The sequence below is a fragment of the Aspergillus thermomutatus genome, assembly GCF_002237265.1.
Source record: "Aspergillus thermomutatus strain HMR AF 39 chromosome Unknown NODE_15, whole genome shotgun sequence".
NCBI lineage: Eukaryota > Fungi > Ascomycota > Eurotiomycetes > Eurotiales > Aspergillaceae > Aspergillus > Aspergillus thermomutatus.
In genome coordinates this window covers 55,320-69,856 of record NW_020798063.1, presented here as the reverse complement: position 1 = coordinate 69,856, position 14,537 = coordinate 55,320, and the positions used below count along the sequence as shown (strand labels likewise).

At 49.5% G+C, this 14,537-nt stretch overlaps 6 protein-coding genes across 6 annotated transcripts; 4 read left to right on the top strand and 2 right to left on the bottom strand.

The window, feature by feature from the left end:
• Positions 1 to 64: 64 nt before the first annotated feature.
• CDV56_106886 (uncharacterized protein) lies at positions 65 to 1,788 on the top strand (the record flags this gene model as incomplete). The annotated part of the gene is made up of 5 exons (XM_026760505.1): positions 65 to 115; positions 239 to 355; positions 433 to 955; positions 998 to 1,189; positions 1,238 to 1,788. The coding sequence occupies 5 exons, from the start codon at positions 65 to 67 to the stop codon at positions 1,786 to 1,788; spliced, it is 1,434 nt and encodes a 477-aa protein (XP_026617922.1).
• A 1,235-nt stretch (positions 1,789 to 3,023) lies between these two features.
• CDV56_106685 (C2H2 type zinc finger domain protein) lies at positions 3,024 to 5,592 on the bottom strand (the record flags this gene model as incomplete). Its single annotated transcript, XM_026760304.1, has 6 exons — positions 3,024 to 4,208; positions 4,274 to 4,375; positions 4,429 to 4,473; positions 4,527 to 4,736; positions 4,786 to 5,247; positions 5,512 to 5,592. 6 exons carry the CDS (start codon positions 5,590 to 5,592, stop codon positions 3,024 to 3,026), a joined length of 2,085 nt encoding a protein of 694 aa, XP_026617921.1.
• A 1,422-nt stretch (positions 5,593 to 7,014) lies between these two features.
• On the top strand, positions 7,015 to 8,895 carry CDV56_106486 (putative MFS transporter; the record flags this gene model as incomplete). Its single annotated transcript, XM_026760105.1, has 6 exons — positions 7,015 to 7,266; positions 7,359 to 7,441; positions 7,489 to 7,757; positions 7,812 to 7,978; positions 8,035 to 8,708; positions 8,760 to 8,895. 6 exons carry the CDS (start codon positions 7,015 to 7,017, stop codon positions 8,893 to 8,895), a joined length of 1,581 nt encoding a protein of 526 aa, XP_026617920.1.
• A 1,362-nt stretch (positions 8,896 to 10,257) lies between these two features.
• Positions 10,258 to 11,406, bottom strand: CDV56_106326 (fumarylacetoacetate hydrolase family protein; the record flags this gene model as incomplete). The annotated part of the gene is made up of 5 exons (XM_026759945.1): positions 10,258 to 10,465; positions 10,530 to 10,626; positions 10,695 to 11,010; positions 11,081 to 11,319; positions 11,379 to 11,406. The coding sequence occupies 5 exons, from the start codon at positions 11,404 to 11,406 to the stop codon at positions 10,258 to 10,260; spliced, it is 888 nt and encodes a 295-aa protein (XP_026617919.1).
• Positions 11,407 to 11,970: 564 nt separating this feature from the next.
• CDV56_106245 (uncharacterized protein) lies at positions 11,971 to 12,497 on the top strand (the record flags this gene model as incomplete). The annotated part of the gene is made up of 3 exons (XM_026759864.1): positions 11,971 to 12,103; positions 12,168 to 12,217; positions 12,324 to 12,497. 3 exons carry the CDS (start codon positions 11,971 to 11,973, stop codon positions 12,495 to 12,497), a joined length of 357 nt encoding a protein of 118 aa, XP_026617918.1.
• Positions 12,498 to 13,022: 525 nt separating this feature from the next.
• Positions 13,023 to 14,217, top strand: CDV56_106137 (putative alpha/beta hydrolase; the record flags this gene model as incomplete). Its single annotated transcript, XM_026759756.1, has 5 exons — positions 13,023 to 13,207; positions 13,276 to 13,315; positions 13,371 to 13,495; positions 13,560 to 14,128; positions 14,186 to 14,217. The coding sequence occupies 5 exons, from the start codon at positions 13,023 to 13,025 to the stop codon at positions 14,215 to 14,217; spliced, it is 951 nt and encodes a 316-aa protein (XP_026617917.1).
• Positions 14,218 to 14,537: the final 320 nt, after the last annotated feature.

Here is a 14,537-nt window from a genome sequence, read left to right as displayed (position 1 = left end):
CGATTGTCTTACAAAGTCTTCAACTCCTGCCCTCTCCTGACCGTCTCAGCAAGACCCTGCTCCTATGGCGAACAGAAAGGGCAAGCGGACTGCACAGAAGATGGCTACTATTGAGGTAAGAATGCTTCCTGTGCCTGCATTTCCGTTAGACTTGACCAGGCAATCCGCATTTGCCGTACATCTACGTTTATCTTCTTCATCTTCAGTGTGGAGGCTTACACCTGTTTCTTAATCACAGGAAGGTGGTGCAGGAGACTCATCAGTCCAGCCAGAAGGCTCTTTGAACGCAGAGGTGACGGTGACAGTACCTGCAACACTATCAGCCGCTGATGGCGCAGATGAGGCAGCTGTTGATGTATGTCAGATTACCGCACTTGTTATTCAAATCTTCTCGTCTGGCTTTCTGCTAACTATCCCGGCTTAAAAAAGAAGGTGCATTCATCCCCTCAACTGAAGAGAAGGGACATTTCCCCGATTGATGAGCACCGCGAGACGAGGAAATTCTCCGGACAGGATACACATTCAGAGACAGAATCCGAAGAGACAGAATCCGAAGAGGCCGATCCAAACCTCCCACAAGCTCGGTCTAACAAGAGGGATGTGCAGATATTCAACACAACGAGCCTGGAGCACAACTCTCTCGGTGAACGGACAGAACAGCCGAGTAACGACCTGGCCCAGCAGATAAAAGCTTTAAGAACTGAAAATCAGGAGCTCCGAGAGAGGAATATCCTACTTAACAAATTATTTCAGGCCAGGGAAAGAGAAAGAACGCGGGTAACATGGGGAGGCTCCGAGAGAAGCACGGATTCAGCGATCGAAAAGTATTGTGAACGCCTTCAGTTCAAGTTTATGGATTGGTTACATGATTATGCCATCGAGGATGTCAATACTGTCGATCCAATGCTGTCAGCCAGTGAAAAGCAGAGCATCATCACCTCCCTGGACGGATACTGTAAGCAGGAAGATTGGGAGTCTTTGATAAAACGTTTTCCAGCCAGGGCTCAAAAGTTCATCCTTCGGCTGTTTGCTCAAACACTCTGGACCAAGCATCTCTTCGAAGATATCTTCTTGAAGCCTTTCCTCTACTTTGACTTTTATGGGCAGGAAGAAATGACCAGCACCGCGGGCAAACCAGACACCTCGCTTCCGACACAATTACTGAACATGTATCAAATGTTCCGAACAGGTACGGTATCCCACATTCTGCAGGGCAAGCTGACTGACTATACTGTAGTTGATGAAGCCCAGGCCGAAGTATGGCGAGGTGACACGGTTCGCCTTGCGAACTCATGGGTTCCGGAAAACGAAATCAGAAAATTCGCAGGCCAGTCTTCAACTGTGGGCCCAAATTCACACGTCCTTGGAGAGAGGAGCAAACAAGCCAGAAGATCCGCGGTTGAACGACTCGTTTCCAGTATTCTTGACGGTCCCATGCGGCTCATGTTGCGTGAACTCGACAGCCCAGAAGAAGCTGATCTACGAAAACAGATAATTATTCAGATCTATTGCGATGTAGCTGAACTGGCAGCCCACTGCTGGGCCACAAGGGCGCGGTGGGAGATCCGCGGTCTCGACAAGGTGGACAACTTCTATTGGCATCCCGAGACGCTGACGCCGCATTTCTGGCAACTTGTAAACAAATATGACCCTAGACTGGATGGTAAAGCGGTCCTGCTCGTAATGCAACCGCAGTTATTCCGGGTGGGGGGCATGGAACTTCAATACGGTTTTGATATGCTCTTGGGGAAGGCGCTGGTAGTAGTGGAAGATCCCGCCCCAACTTAACAAAGGCAGGAGACGGTTTTTTTTTTTTCAACCATGTTGGCCTGTTGTTGCCTAATGCTCGCGTTTTGCCTTTCTGTTGCTCTTTCATGGTTCGGGTTCGAGAATACGGAATGTTTTCCCAGGCATGAGCCGCGACATACTTCTGCTGTTGAATGTTTTTACCTTTTTTATATTGTTTTTACATGAGTCAATGTGATTGAATTCTCCATTCCCTCTCCCCAAATCTTACATATATATACTTCTGCTCGTAGCCAGGTTCGATCTGCGAGATGCAGATCCTCGGAAGGCTCGGATATTCCGAGATACGACATAGTATGTCCATATGTCTTCATAAAAAGCAGGAAAAGGTTGTTCGGGTACGATCTTATAAGAGATGGTCGATCTATTCGCGGTGGAACATCTCCTTCGATTAACCCGCTTCTACATGTTCAATTCTTAAAAAAGTTGAATACTAATACTATGACCATGTGGTTTTGCAGGAAAAGAGAACGACTATGCAGGTAGAGCTGATTTTCTTTATCTCCTCTCTGCCCATGCTGTCGATACCGATAAATGATTATCCATCATACAATGACCATGCCGGGTCCCCTGTTTCTCCTAGAGTCGTAAAGAACGTAGTGGCTGAGAGCAGGGGGCTTTTCCTGTTCTTGAAGAACACTCTTATCATTTATCTACCGAGGAGCTGTGGGCATCAGAGATCATCCCATAGATCACGTCGTAAGCACATGGTGGGTAACAACAGTCTCTCTTGGAAAGCTGACTAGTGGAATATTACACTTATCGAGGAAATAAACGAAGTAGAATCGCCTAAACTTCGGTGGCGGATTTAAACGGGGCTCAGTGCAGAACCCCTGCCGTGAAGTCAAGGCTCCTCAATAGGTCTGCATCGCTTAATGATCAAGTGTTATCCCGGCATATGAATGCGTCGGTATAAGGAAATCCAAATCATCCAACCTTGCTAGCTAGACTTACTGTACCTAACGCTTTTGCCGGCCGTTGTCTGACTTAATGCGCTGGTCTCTTACTGTATGGCTGTCAGAGTAACAGTGAAACACCTGAAGATCATAATGGAGATTGCTTGTCATGGCAATGTCCAAATTCGAGTTCAGATGTTGAAGCTTATGTACAACAAAACATAGATATGGACGATGATATTCACAACTGCGCCCCTAACTCCACCCTGTCCTCATCAAACATATAGGTATCAACTCATATATAGATCAGTCACGGTTTTCTCAGTGGCATAATGTTATCCATTGATCAACAATCTCCTCCATATCGTGTGCGATACCCCATTGAGAGATGAGGCAGCGGAACAGCTTTTGCATGGAGTTCATCTCGTACAACAGATTCCGAACCGCACCCATGCCTGCTGGGGAGTCCGTCCGACCTTCTTCAACGAAGCGTCGCGTCTCGGAGGTACTCGACGGCCTGACACTGTCGCTTCCAAGGTTAAGATCAGAGAGCGAGAGAAGAGCATCCTGCCATACAATTGTGCGCGGAAGGTGAATGGTCGCCACGCCTGCAAGCGAAAAGACCACATAAATCGTTGCCGCAGCAAAGAGAGAGCTCGGCATGTGGATCACATGGGCCCGCCCCCTGGGGAGTTGCTCAATGATATCCTGGATGGCGATAGCGTGCAACAAGGCGCGGCGAGCGTCCTCTGTGTTCACCCACTTCACCATGTCAAATCCGGGCCTCAGTGTCCGAGATCCTCCGGAGACCTGCTGGGAGATATTGTAGCGGGAGCAAACGTGCCTACAAAGCACAGTCGAATTGATCATGGTGTCGAGACAGATCGTATGCCAACGCAACAGGACCTCTAGTCGTTCCGGAGCGGACAGGTGGATGCTCATGGTGATAGTTTCGTGGACCTGCGCCAGAGCTCTTCTCACGTCAGAACGGCCTGGTACACCAACGGCTGCGAGGTCGCTTTCATCCGAATCCGAGACGAGGGACTGCAAACCCTCTAGCACTACACGAAGCGCAAAGGCAGAAAACTGATAGTCGAGGGGGCGGAAACTGCCGATTGGAGGAAACAGAGAGCGAAACACCAGTCGAAACGACGGCTGTTCTGTCTTTTGGCAGCGCATGTGAGCCAGCCATTCGTCAGGGTTGCTGGCGTCAAACGCAGCCTCGCTGCTTGGGAGGATAAGTGGATTGGCGACATGTCGTGTAGAGGCCCCGTCACCCGACATTTGCGCCACGAGGCCGTCTAGGATGTGATATGCGAGCAAGGCACGCTGCTGTATTTCTCTCGCAGCCCAGACTCGCCATTGGTGGTCTTTTTCGGCGTGAGAAGCACTGGGGAAGGGGAGGTTCTCCGCGGAGAAGGGTTCGCTGTCTAACATGCCACAGTGTCTTGCCCAGAAAAAGCCAAGCGGACGGAAGACCTGACTTGTTGTACGTATCAATCGATTCTAGAAACAGTGTTCAAAATGTTAGGGGTTGGTAAACGAATTCACCTGATAGAAGAATAACCCACCTTTGACAATGCACCATAGATCTGCCCCAGAAGAGCCGTGATGAGCAACTGAACACCTTTGCAAGCATCATAGGGTCCGCGGTGTGTGATCAGTGATTGCCACTGGGAAGGGTCAGTATTCAGGGCATGGATATGGCAGAGTACTGCATTCTTACCGAAGTAGCGACAGCAGTATGTGCCAATCGCCATAAGGCCTCACCCTGTAAATAAGGTTCAGCGACGTCTAAAAGATAAGAAAGGGGTGCCATGTTACCTTTGCAACTGAATCCTTAGGCCCAAGATACAACGAACCAAGTGCCATGGCGTTCAGGAGAAGAGGGTGAGTGCACTCGCGAAACACGAAGGTCGCCCGGTGCAAGATCGGAAAGGTTGGAATGAACCGTACAAAGAACATGTGCAGACATTCGTCGAGAAAAACCGATGTGATAGAGGTTGCCTTGATGGCCGCTGTCACACTCGAGGACTGCAGAAGAATCAGTTCTGCGAGTAAGAGAAAAAACCAGAATACCTACTGAGCTTGTCACCATTTCCGTCACATCCCTCACAGCTTGGTGACTACCACCTGAGGGAATTGTGCCTATTGAGGAACTCCGGTCATCAAAGGAGTTGGGCGAACCGAAATTCATCGCGTTGATGTCCTGCACCACTGGAGGAAATGGAAGTGTTCCCAGAGGCATCTGCCACTGCTCTGTCGTATCTGACGACATGATGCTATGGAACAGATTCTCCGAGTCAGGCCATATCAGGGTGAAGTCGAGATCTGAGGCAGCGTGCTGGAGTCCAGACTGCTGCTCGGACGGAGGAGTGTTCCATGTGTGACTAGGAGCAGAGGTCGGTGCTGCACCATCTGTTGCAGCTCTTGTGGTATCCCAGGGGAGGGCATCTAGGGGAGTAGTCTGGGGAGGAAGAGGAATAGCACTATCCCCTTGGGCAACTTTGACGGTGGGAGTTGAGCTTGTTGCCCGAGTATGCAGCTTTTCATGGCGAGTGAGAGCATCTTGGCGGGCGAATGGTCGACGACATTCTTTACACACGAATGGCTTGGATCCGGTATCTTTTACATCATACAGTTAGCGGCAAGGGCCTTCGAGCATGCAGAGGACGATCTCAGTCAAGTAATGGAGTAACAGTTGACAGGGCATAAGGCGGAGAGGCTATCTTACGGCAACGTTCATGTCTCTATTTACCGATGCAATCAGCGGAGTCCCCACAAGGATGTGAGAATGGAGCATAATTACCCTCAGATGTTCGGCTTTGGAGAAGGCCTTTTGACAGACCCGACACACCAAGGTCTTCATCCCTGCTGCTGTGGTGGGCATGACTAACGATGTGGGAGATAGTGATGGCTATTTAGTTAAAGAAGATACAAATGATAAAATTCACACTATCATGATCACCAACACCGCTGCCTGGATGAACGGATGAAGATGGGGAATCGGGGGGTGAAGCGACCTCGGACTCTCGTGGGGAAGTAGTACCTTTACTCTGTGGGGTAGGTGGCAATAATATGCTTATGGCGTGTGCATAAGTGCAAAATTGGAGGTCACGTTGACGCTTCACACCTCAGGCAGCAACTGGAGTCCACTGGAGTCCTCTTGATGAGCAGAAGCACAACAACAACAACAATAATAATAATACTTTGTACGCTGATGATCTCGAGGCAAATGCTGCATCAACTCTCCACACTCGTGGCCCCAATGAGCTGCACGGCGATCACATCTACTAAAAACAGTCATTCCATTCGTCATCATCTAACATTATCACAGTAGTCAACTTCACTCTTGTTGTGTCTCTTGTGCTACACAAGGTCGCGCTTAGTGAACAATTTTGAACGATGACTTAATCATCGGCTCAGGATTCGGCAACGACCTTTCAGGGGGTCAGGGACCTAGACGGAGCACAGAGAGAAGCAGACCCAGGGAAAACTCAATCGCGCCGAGAAAGCCTTGGGGAGCCAAGTCTCGCCTCCCAAACTCAAAGGGCATCGGCAAATATGCGAAACGGCTGTGTTGACGATCTGCGAGTCTGCCATTCTTGGGGTCTCAGCAGCGGCTGGCTAATTGTTCATTTTGTAAGCCACATCTCATGCGAAATATCCTGATAGTCATGATACAGGCTTGAGTCGATTGACTGGTCGAGAGTAGAGTATCTACTGGGGGACGTGCGTACAGGTCCATCTTTCAACCCGTCGGCTGTGAGACAACCACAATACGACTGCTACGGGTCCTCCTAGCCGGGGTCAAACGTCGGAGCACGGTTCGTCCAATCATGGGACTCGGCGCTATCCAGCAAATTGCCGTCTTGACACCGGAACCAGACGAATATCGGCTTTCTTACTCGACCGTCCGACGATGGCCGTGGGGAGTCCTCCGCAATTCGCGTCTTCTGCTCCATGGAGAGTTCCCCAACAGAGCCGGTATCTGGAAAAAAAAAATGGAATTACCCCGGGGAGGAAGTCAGGATGCCAGATGATAGGTCATTCCCCCCGTTAGCACGACTTGTATGGAGATTTCCACATTCTTTCGGCTAGAATCATCGCTCGCTATGGCATTAGCATGACTCGATATTATTCATCCTTGTGAACCTCCAACCGTTTTCCCCTCCTAGCACCATTCACTTCTCCCAGTGTGTCAACTGCTCAACAAGGCAGAGTCACCGGCGAGACTATTTCACAACTAAAGACACATATATCGGTTTCGGTATCAGATTCTTTGCAGGGAAGCAAAGGCTCCGTTCGTGCAATGAATGCGTCTATGGAACTGCATCCGCATCGAGCGGAAGATGATGTTTCCGAGACCCCTGTGCCTGAAAAGGCCGACATCAATCTCGTGGAGAGCACAGAGGCCGGCATCCCTTCCAAATATGCCGATATAGTAGCGTCTCGTCTCTCCAAAGCCCATCGGGACTTCCTGATGGAGCATCATGGCACGCTGGATCTCGACCCTATTCCAAGCATGGATCTCGCAGACCCTTATAATTGGCCCGCATGGAAGGTTTGTAACCTCAACAGTATTTTGACCATGATAAATGGAGGACATGTACCTTCGTGGGGGGCTATACTAACCATCGACCATTACACTGCTAGAAAATGTCGAATCTGATTCTAGTCGCTTTTCACGCATGCATGGGCACCTTTGCTGCAAGCGGAATTATCCCAGGCTACAGCATGTATGCTCCTTGATAATACATTTTGAAGCCGCACGATGAAGTGCCAGTTTGCTGATGAGGAATGTCAACAGCATCGCCGAGAATTTTGGTGTCTCGATCAACAAAGCCAGTTACCTTACCTCCCTTCAAATTGCGATTCTGGGCGGAGCACCATTGTTCTGGAAACCCTTGTCTCAACGTTACGGACGTCGCCCCATCTTCCTGATATCATTGATTTGCAGCTGTGTCTGTAACATAGGATGTGCTAAAAGCTCCGATTATGCATCACTCGCTGCCTGTCGAGCCTTGCAAGCTTTTTTCATCTCCCCGGCTTCCGGTAAGACTTGTGGTAGACGTGTATGAGGACGGTCTGAGCTGACTCTTGTGAAAGCCATCGGAAGTGCTATTGTGATGGAAACGACTTTTAAGAAGGACCGTGCCAAATACATGGGAATCTGGACTCTAATGGTCACAGTTGGTATTCCCTGCGGTCCATTCATCTTCGGCTTCGTAGCGTACCGTGCTGGCTACGTGTGGATTTACTGGGTCCTGGCAATGGTTAGTTGGGCATATCCACCACACGGCTCAAAAGCGACCATTGACCTTCATCACAGATCAACGGCGGTCAATTCATTCTGTACCTCTTCTTCGGGCCAGAAACTCGTTACATCGGCGGCGACGAAGATTCGAAAGAGCCTGCCTGGAAACGAGAATACCTTGCTTTGCGACGCATCGACCCAACTCCCTTTACGTGGTATGAGTTTGTCAGGCCGTTGACGATGATCATGCAACCATGCATTGCCATACCCGCTGCGGCCTATGCCATGGTCTTCTGCCTGAGTAATGTCTTGGCCACCGTTGAGGTACCATCGCTCTTGCAACTCAGATGGGACCTCAACACAGAACAGCTGGGACTACAGTTCCTTGGTCCCATCATTGGATCGGTTCTGGGGGAACAACTTGGTGGCAGGATGTCTGATCTGTGGATGAGACAGCGAGAGCGCAAGATTCGTAAGAAGCCTGAACCGGAATACCGCCTGTGGCTCAGCTATATCGGTTATATCCTATCCATTATCGGCCTCATAGTCTTCCTTGTATGTACCCAATTGTCCGGGAACCACTGGGAAGTTGCTCCCATCATCGGCATTGCCATTGGGGCCGCTGGCAACCAGGTAGTGACCACGGTGCTCATCACGTTCGCCGTCGACTGTTATCCTCAAGAAGCGGGAAGTGTTGGCGTTTTCATCACCTTCGTTCGGCAGATTTGGGGTTTTCTTGGGCCGTTCTGGTAAGTTGCGTCTTCACTGAGTCGATTGTGCAAGGACTGATGGGGATACAGGTTTCCCTCTATGTTTGAGAACGTCGGAGTTGCTGCCAGTGCTGGGGTCGGCTGTGCACTGATTGTAGGAGCCAGCGTCATCCCTACGATTATCCTTCACTGGCAGGGCAAGAAATGGCGTCCAAGCCAGGGATGAAGGACTTTCCTGGACTTTCTCGTCATGAAACGGCGTCACTCGAGAGAAGAATAGATAGGTTGTTCTTGAACGGAACAGATGATAGATTGGGACGGGTATCGATTAGGGATAGGCATGGCGAACAGAATAATTGGAGACATGAACGAGAGGATTTTGTGTCGCATCAAGCACCCTGCCAATATTTATAGAAAATCACTGAAAAGGCGCGAGAGAACGAGAAAAAAGCCCATGTAGCCCCATTACAAATATTTATACCTCTCTACTCCGAAAGGAATTTCAGGTAGCTTAGCTGACCTCCTTTCCCGAGCGACAGACCGATATCAGCCCATCGGGAAAGCGAAGTCAGACCACATCTTACTTAGTCAACTCTCTTTACGGCTGCCCGACCCGCCGGTTCGGGAGGTCGGGTTTGTCAGACTCAGACTCCCTTAAAGGAAGACAGCCTTTCCTTAAAGCGACAATTGTCACTTCTCAATAAGCAACACTTATATAAAGGCTGTGTGCCAACTCTCATGTCATAACCGCGAAGCTTAACCACCTCCACTAAAGTCTAAACTGTAAAAATGTTATTGTTGACAGTTGACCCCTCAGGCACACAGTGCTACTCCCCAGGCCTTCTAATCGGGATATCCAGTTCCAGAGTGGACAGACACATCTACAAGCGGCGGACAAGCTTAACTCCGCGGGATAAAGTTATACCCCACGTGGCGTCCAAGGGAGATCAGCAGAAATGAGCTGCCAGCCTGCCACTGCCATTTCACCTAGAAAGGGGACATGGGAACTCATAGCAGGTCTCATGTCGGTACGGACAGTCATGATGCGCTGCTTGCTATGAAATCATCTCAGAATGGGGAAATCATCGGTTTGGTATCTTCAAGGTGACGATGGATTGTTTTGACATTTTTCTGATTCAATCTGTTTTGTTTGTTGGCTAGGCTACCACGCGGTCGGACAGGCTTTTCCTGGTGTGTGGCAATAATAGTGAGTCGTGGGCAATGAATGGATGGACGCGTGTAGACTGTGGAGACAAGTGCATCTAGTGTTCAGTCTGGGATGCATCATGCGTGGGGATTCGTGGGCGAGGGTATATCAAGCATTTCACCGAAACAGAGTAGATCTAGATATCTTGATATTAGACATTCTACAATACACACATGTCGCACCAAGTGTTATCCAATTTTCCACAGGACTGCGGATTAACGCTGTTAGACTCAGTTAGCCGTTGGCTCGGTGACTCGCACTTAATGTACGGAAGCAGAGCAAGGTCTAAGGCTTCTTTCTCTTCATGAGAATAGTACGACGCGGGTAGTATGTACAATTCTTTTCTGGTCATTGATGATTCTATTGGACACATCCTCCCAATCATGCCTGGTGCTCGATCTTCGTGATCAATGTTCCGACGTGAGGCAGTAGTTCAACAGCAAACTCATCACCTGCCGTCAAGAACTCCTTGGGGTTCTTGGCCGCTCCGACACCGGGAGGCGTGCCGGTCAAGATAATGGTACCGGCAGGCAAAGTTGTTCCTTGCGACAAGAAGCTGACGAGTTGAGGGACGCTGAAGATCAAATCACTATTGGAGTACGAGAGTCAGCGTGTGGAACAAGCTGTGGGTCTGTGGATCGGTGCTTCCATACGTCAGAGGGCAGTCCTGCATGACTTGGCCGTTCTTCAAGCCGCGGATCTGAAGCTTGCTGGCATCAGGGATAAGAGCCGAGGAGACAAGGACAGGTCCTGATATCAGGAACGTCATAGTCAGCGCAATCGTTCCTCGAAGTCTTGCATGAACGGCGATAGCTTACCGATGGGGCATGCGGTATCGAAGCCCTTGGAGAAAGACCATTGGCTTTGGTTCATCTGCGATGTCCGGCTGGAAACATCATTGGCGGCGGTGTAACCAAGAACGTAGTCCAGAGCCTCCGTCTCGCTGACATCCTTCGCATCACGACCAATGACAATGACCATTTCCGACTCGTAATCGCCCGTGTTGTCGACCTGTGTGATCTTGGGGAGAATGGTCGGTGCCGGCCATGGGTCCGCAAGCGCGGTGGACGGCTTCAGGAAGAGAGTCGGTACATCGGGAATAGCCAGCTTCATCTCTGCAGCGTGCGACACATACTAACGGAGCAAGAATTCAGAAACGATCAGCACCGATCCACACCCCAACTAAGCGTTTTGCGAGACTCACATTCAAACCAATGCATCGAATGGATCCAACCTCGCTCTGCGCCAGAGGAGAGAGGATGCGCTCAATTGTCTCTGTTGTGTCCGTCTTCTGGCCTGGGTTGAGAACAGATGTGCCCGTGAATGGCCGTACGGAGACCTCCTTTCCCTGGTAGACAGCCAAACCAACATCCACCTGCGGATCTACCGGTTCACCGATCAAGATCTTGGCAGGGTTAGATCTGGGAACGAAGCGCACAAGGCCTATGTGGTATTAACTTGATTGCGCTGTGTAAGGCTCAAGATACATTGATACAACTCACGCGAAAAGGTGGAGGCAATCTTAGACATGGTCTTCGAGCGTAGAAATGAAGTTAGATGGACTTAAGGGGGTATCACAAGAATGTTTTTCAGGAAGCACTACCAGTGATCTTGTGAAAACCATCCTTCCTTTTGAAAGCTCGTCGCGGGACATTTCCCCCCGAGACCGGTGCGGATGCATTATTGCTACTCGGAGGCGTGCCGATAACAGCGAAGGCGGGGATGGTGGGGGAGGGGCACCTTCAGCAAAGTGGGAGATGGGACTCGGGGCAGAGGAATTGCCGTTGAGAAAAAGGTCAGAGGTTCCTTTTATCGCACTGAATGAGATCAAATATCGCAATGTAATTGGATCATTTTCAACAGTGAGTCCACCAGCCCCAAGAGATCCCCACGATGGACTGTGGGGATGTCGCCATTCTGAGGGACAATGCGGATAAAACTACTAGACAAACAGTGTGGTTTATCTCCGAGTACTAAAGACTCGCCCCTCGTTTAAAGAGCTGAGGAAATCGCGTGCTCGCAAAGAAATAGACATCTGTGTCGTCATTTTGCATCTTCTTTCATTCATTGATTCACTTCGCATCAACTGTCACAATGGCCAGCCCCAAGGGACCTTTCCGTCTTGTTACTGTCAACACTGCTCCCGAGAGAGCCAAGCGTCTTATCGGACGTGTCGCCGATACGCTCAAGGACAAATATACCATCATTCATGTGGACAACTGCGAGAGTATGAGCGCCTTGTTGCTGAGGATAATCGGGGTACAGAAATGCTGATTGTTTCGTCAACATAGAAATCGAGGAGGTTGCTCCTAAGGTGAAGGAGCATATGCCTGACGTTTTGGTATGCCGTCTTATCATGCAGCTCATATGTTCCACATGTAGCAAATTATGCCTTTACGGCATTCCACGAATGCTGCGGTTTCAGAGCTAATATGATTCGACCATAGTTCAGCGCCTCCATGTGGACCGCCGAGGAAGCCCGCCAGATCCACGACATCGCTAGAGAAATCAAGCCCGATATCAAGCTGCATGCCATTCCCACCGGTCTCCAAGTCGAGCGGGGCCCCGACGCCATTGTCGAATATCTGTGCGAGAAGGTGCCACCACTTCTAGACGCCTAAACAACGGAACCTGGGCTTCTCTTTTCGAACGATTGACGATTGTGAACCAGCGCCATCAATCATGATTATATCTGTTCTTGTATATATTTCCTGCAAGAAGCCGCAGCGAGCAGAGTGAGCGCGAGCCGGCTTGTATTTCCTGTAACTATTAGCATTCAACAGCTACCAATAGACAATTGTTCATGGTTTTTCAATGTCTCGCCGAATCAGCCTGACATTGCGGCAGACACATGATGTCGTCGTTCATGGGCTAATGCTTTAATGCTGACTAGATTCGAGGAAATTTCCACACATATCTAAAAGTCAAGAGAATGGAAGCTCTTCCACATGACGAGTCAAACGGAGAGATTTGGAACTGAAAACACATACATCACTACTCCGTATCTTCGTTCTCTTTCCCTGTTTTGGAATAATCCGAAGTAGCGGCTTAGTCATCCATTTTGGCGGACTCGGCCGCCTGTGAAGACGAGCCTGAGTCTTCTACACAACTTTGTTGATTGGGGAAAGTATCATCATCATTCCACAATGCCGTTCGCAAGGATACAAGTGAGGGTTGCATCCAGCATCCGAGCGTTCTCGACGTCTCGTGTGCTTGGGTCAGAGCTCTCGTATCAGGTTTTTGGCCCAGAAAAGGAACAAGCCAGCCGAAATCCGATTGTCTTCTTGCACGGTCTCTTCGGCTCAAAACAGAACAACAGAAGTATCAGCAAGTAGGTTAAAAGCCCTGACGATCAGGCTTTGACGCTTTTGTGATCAACTGACTGACTGGCGCTCGCAGGGTTCTTGCACGTGACCTCAAGCGGCAGGTCTTCACTCTGGTCTGTCTCTCAGTGCATCTTAAGGGTAGACGACGAAATCACTCATGATCTTCAGGATTTGCGGAATCATGGCCACTCATTCCATCATAAAGAGCATAACTATTCCGTCATGGCCGAAGACGTGGAGAAATTCATCCACCAGCATGATCTGGCTAAGTGTGTCCTGATTGGTCATTCCATGTATGTTTCTCTTCTCCAGAGCTGCCAGGCAGGTCGGACCATACTCAACTCTTCCTGGAAACAGGGGAGCAAAGACTGCAATGGCGGTTGCTCTACAATCGTCTGATCTAGTTTCGGCCCTCATACCTGTCGACAATGCTCCTGTCAACGCTCCTCTGAAAAGTGACTTCGGAAAGTACGTGCGAGGCATGCAAGATGTCGAGTCACAAGAAGTCACCAAGCAGTCAGATGCCGACAAGATCCTAAAAGAATACGAGATCGTAAGTTTCTGCTTCTCGCACTCGGAGCAGGCCGTGGATAAAAAGACCAAACTCACACCGTTTGCACAGTCCCTCCCCATCCGTCAATTCCTCTTGACCAACCTGGTCCGCGCGGAAGATAGTCAGAAGATGAAATTCCGTATCCCTCTTTCGGTGCTGGGACCGGCTATTGGTGCCATGGCTGACTTCCCCATCCGCGAACCGGGATCCATCACTTATGATGGGCCGACGCTCTTCGTCAGAGGCACGAAGAGCAAGTATGTCAGCGACGACACGGTCCCTGTCATCAAGAAGTTCTTCCCCAATGCTGAGATAGCGGATGTTGAGGCAGGTCATTGGTTGATCTCGGAGAATCCAGAGGCTTTCAGGCAAGGTACGTGTAAATTAATGCATATTTGTTTATTGAGTGTGTTGACTGAGGATGTTTCAGCTGTTGTGAAGTTCTTGCAAGATCTTCCCTAGAGTATATCAGTTTGCATATAGAGGTGGAAGAATGGTGTTTCTGTGCTTATGTATATGTTTGTTCATTCTATGCCACTTTTGGAGTAATTATGGGAGATCCACTCAATAGACACATATATCAAAAGGAATAGACACAAGGAAGGAAAGGGGTAATACAAGAAATAAGAATGATATGTGACTCCATACAGCAAGACACGGCAAAGAGGTATCTTAGTGATAATCCAATCTGTGCGATGAACAAACATAATCGTGACAATCGTGATCGCTGAGACCAGTAAACGCCGGTGCACTCGAGCTCTTGAAGACCGACGCTCTATAAT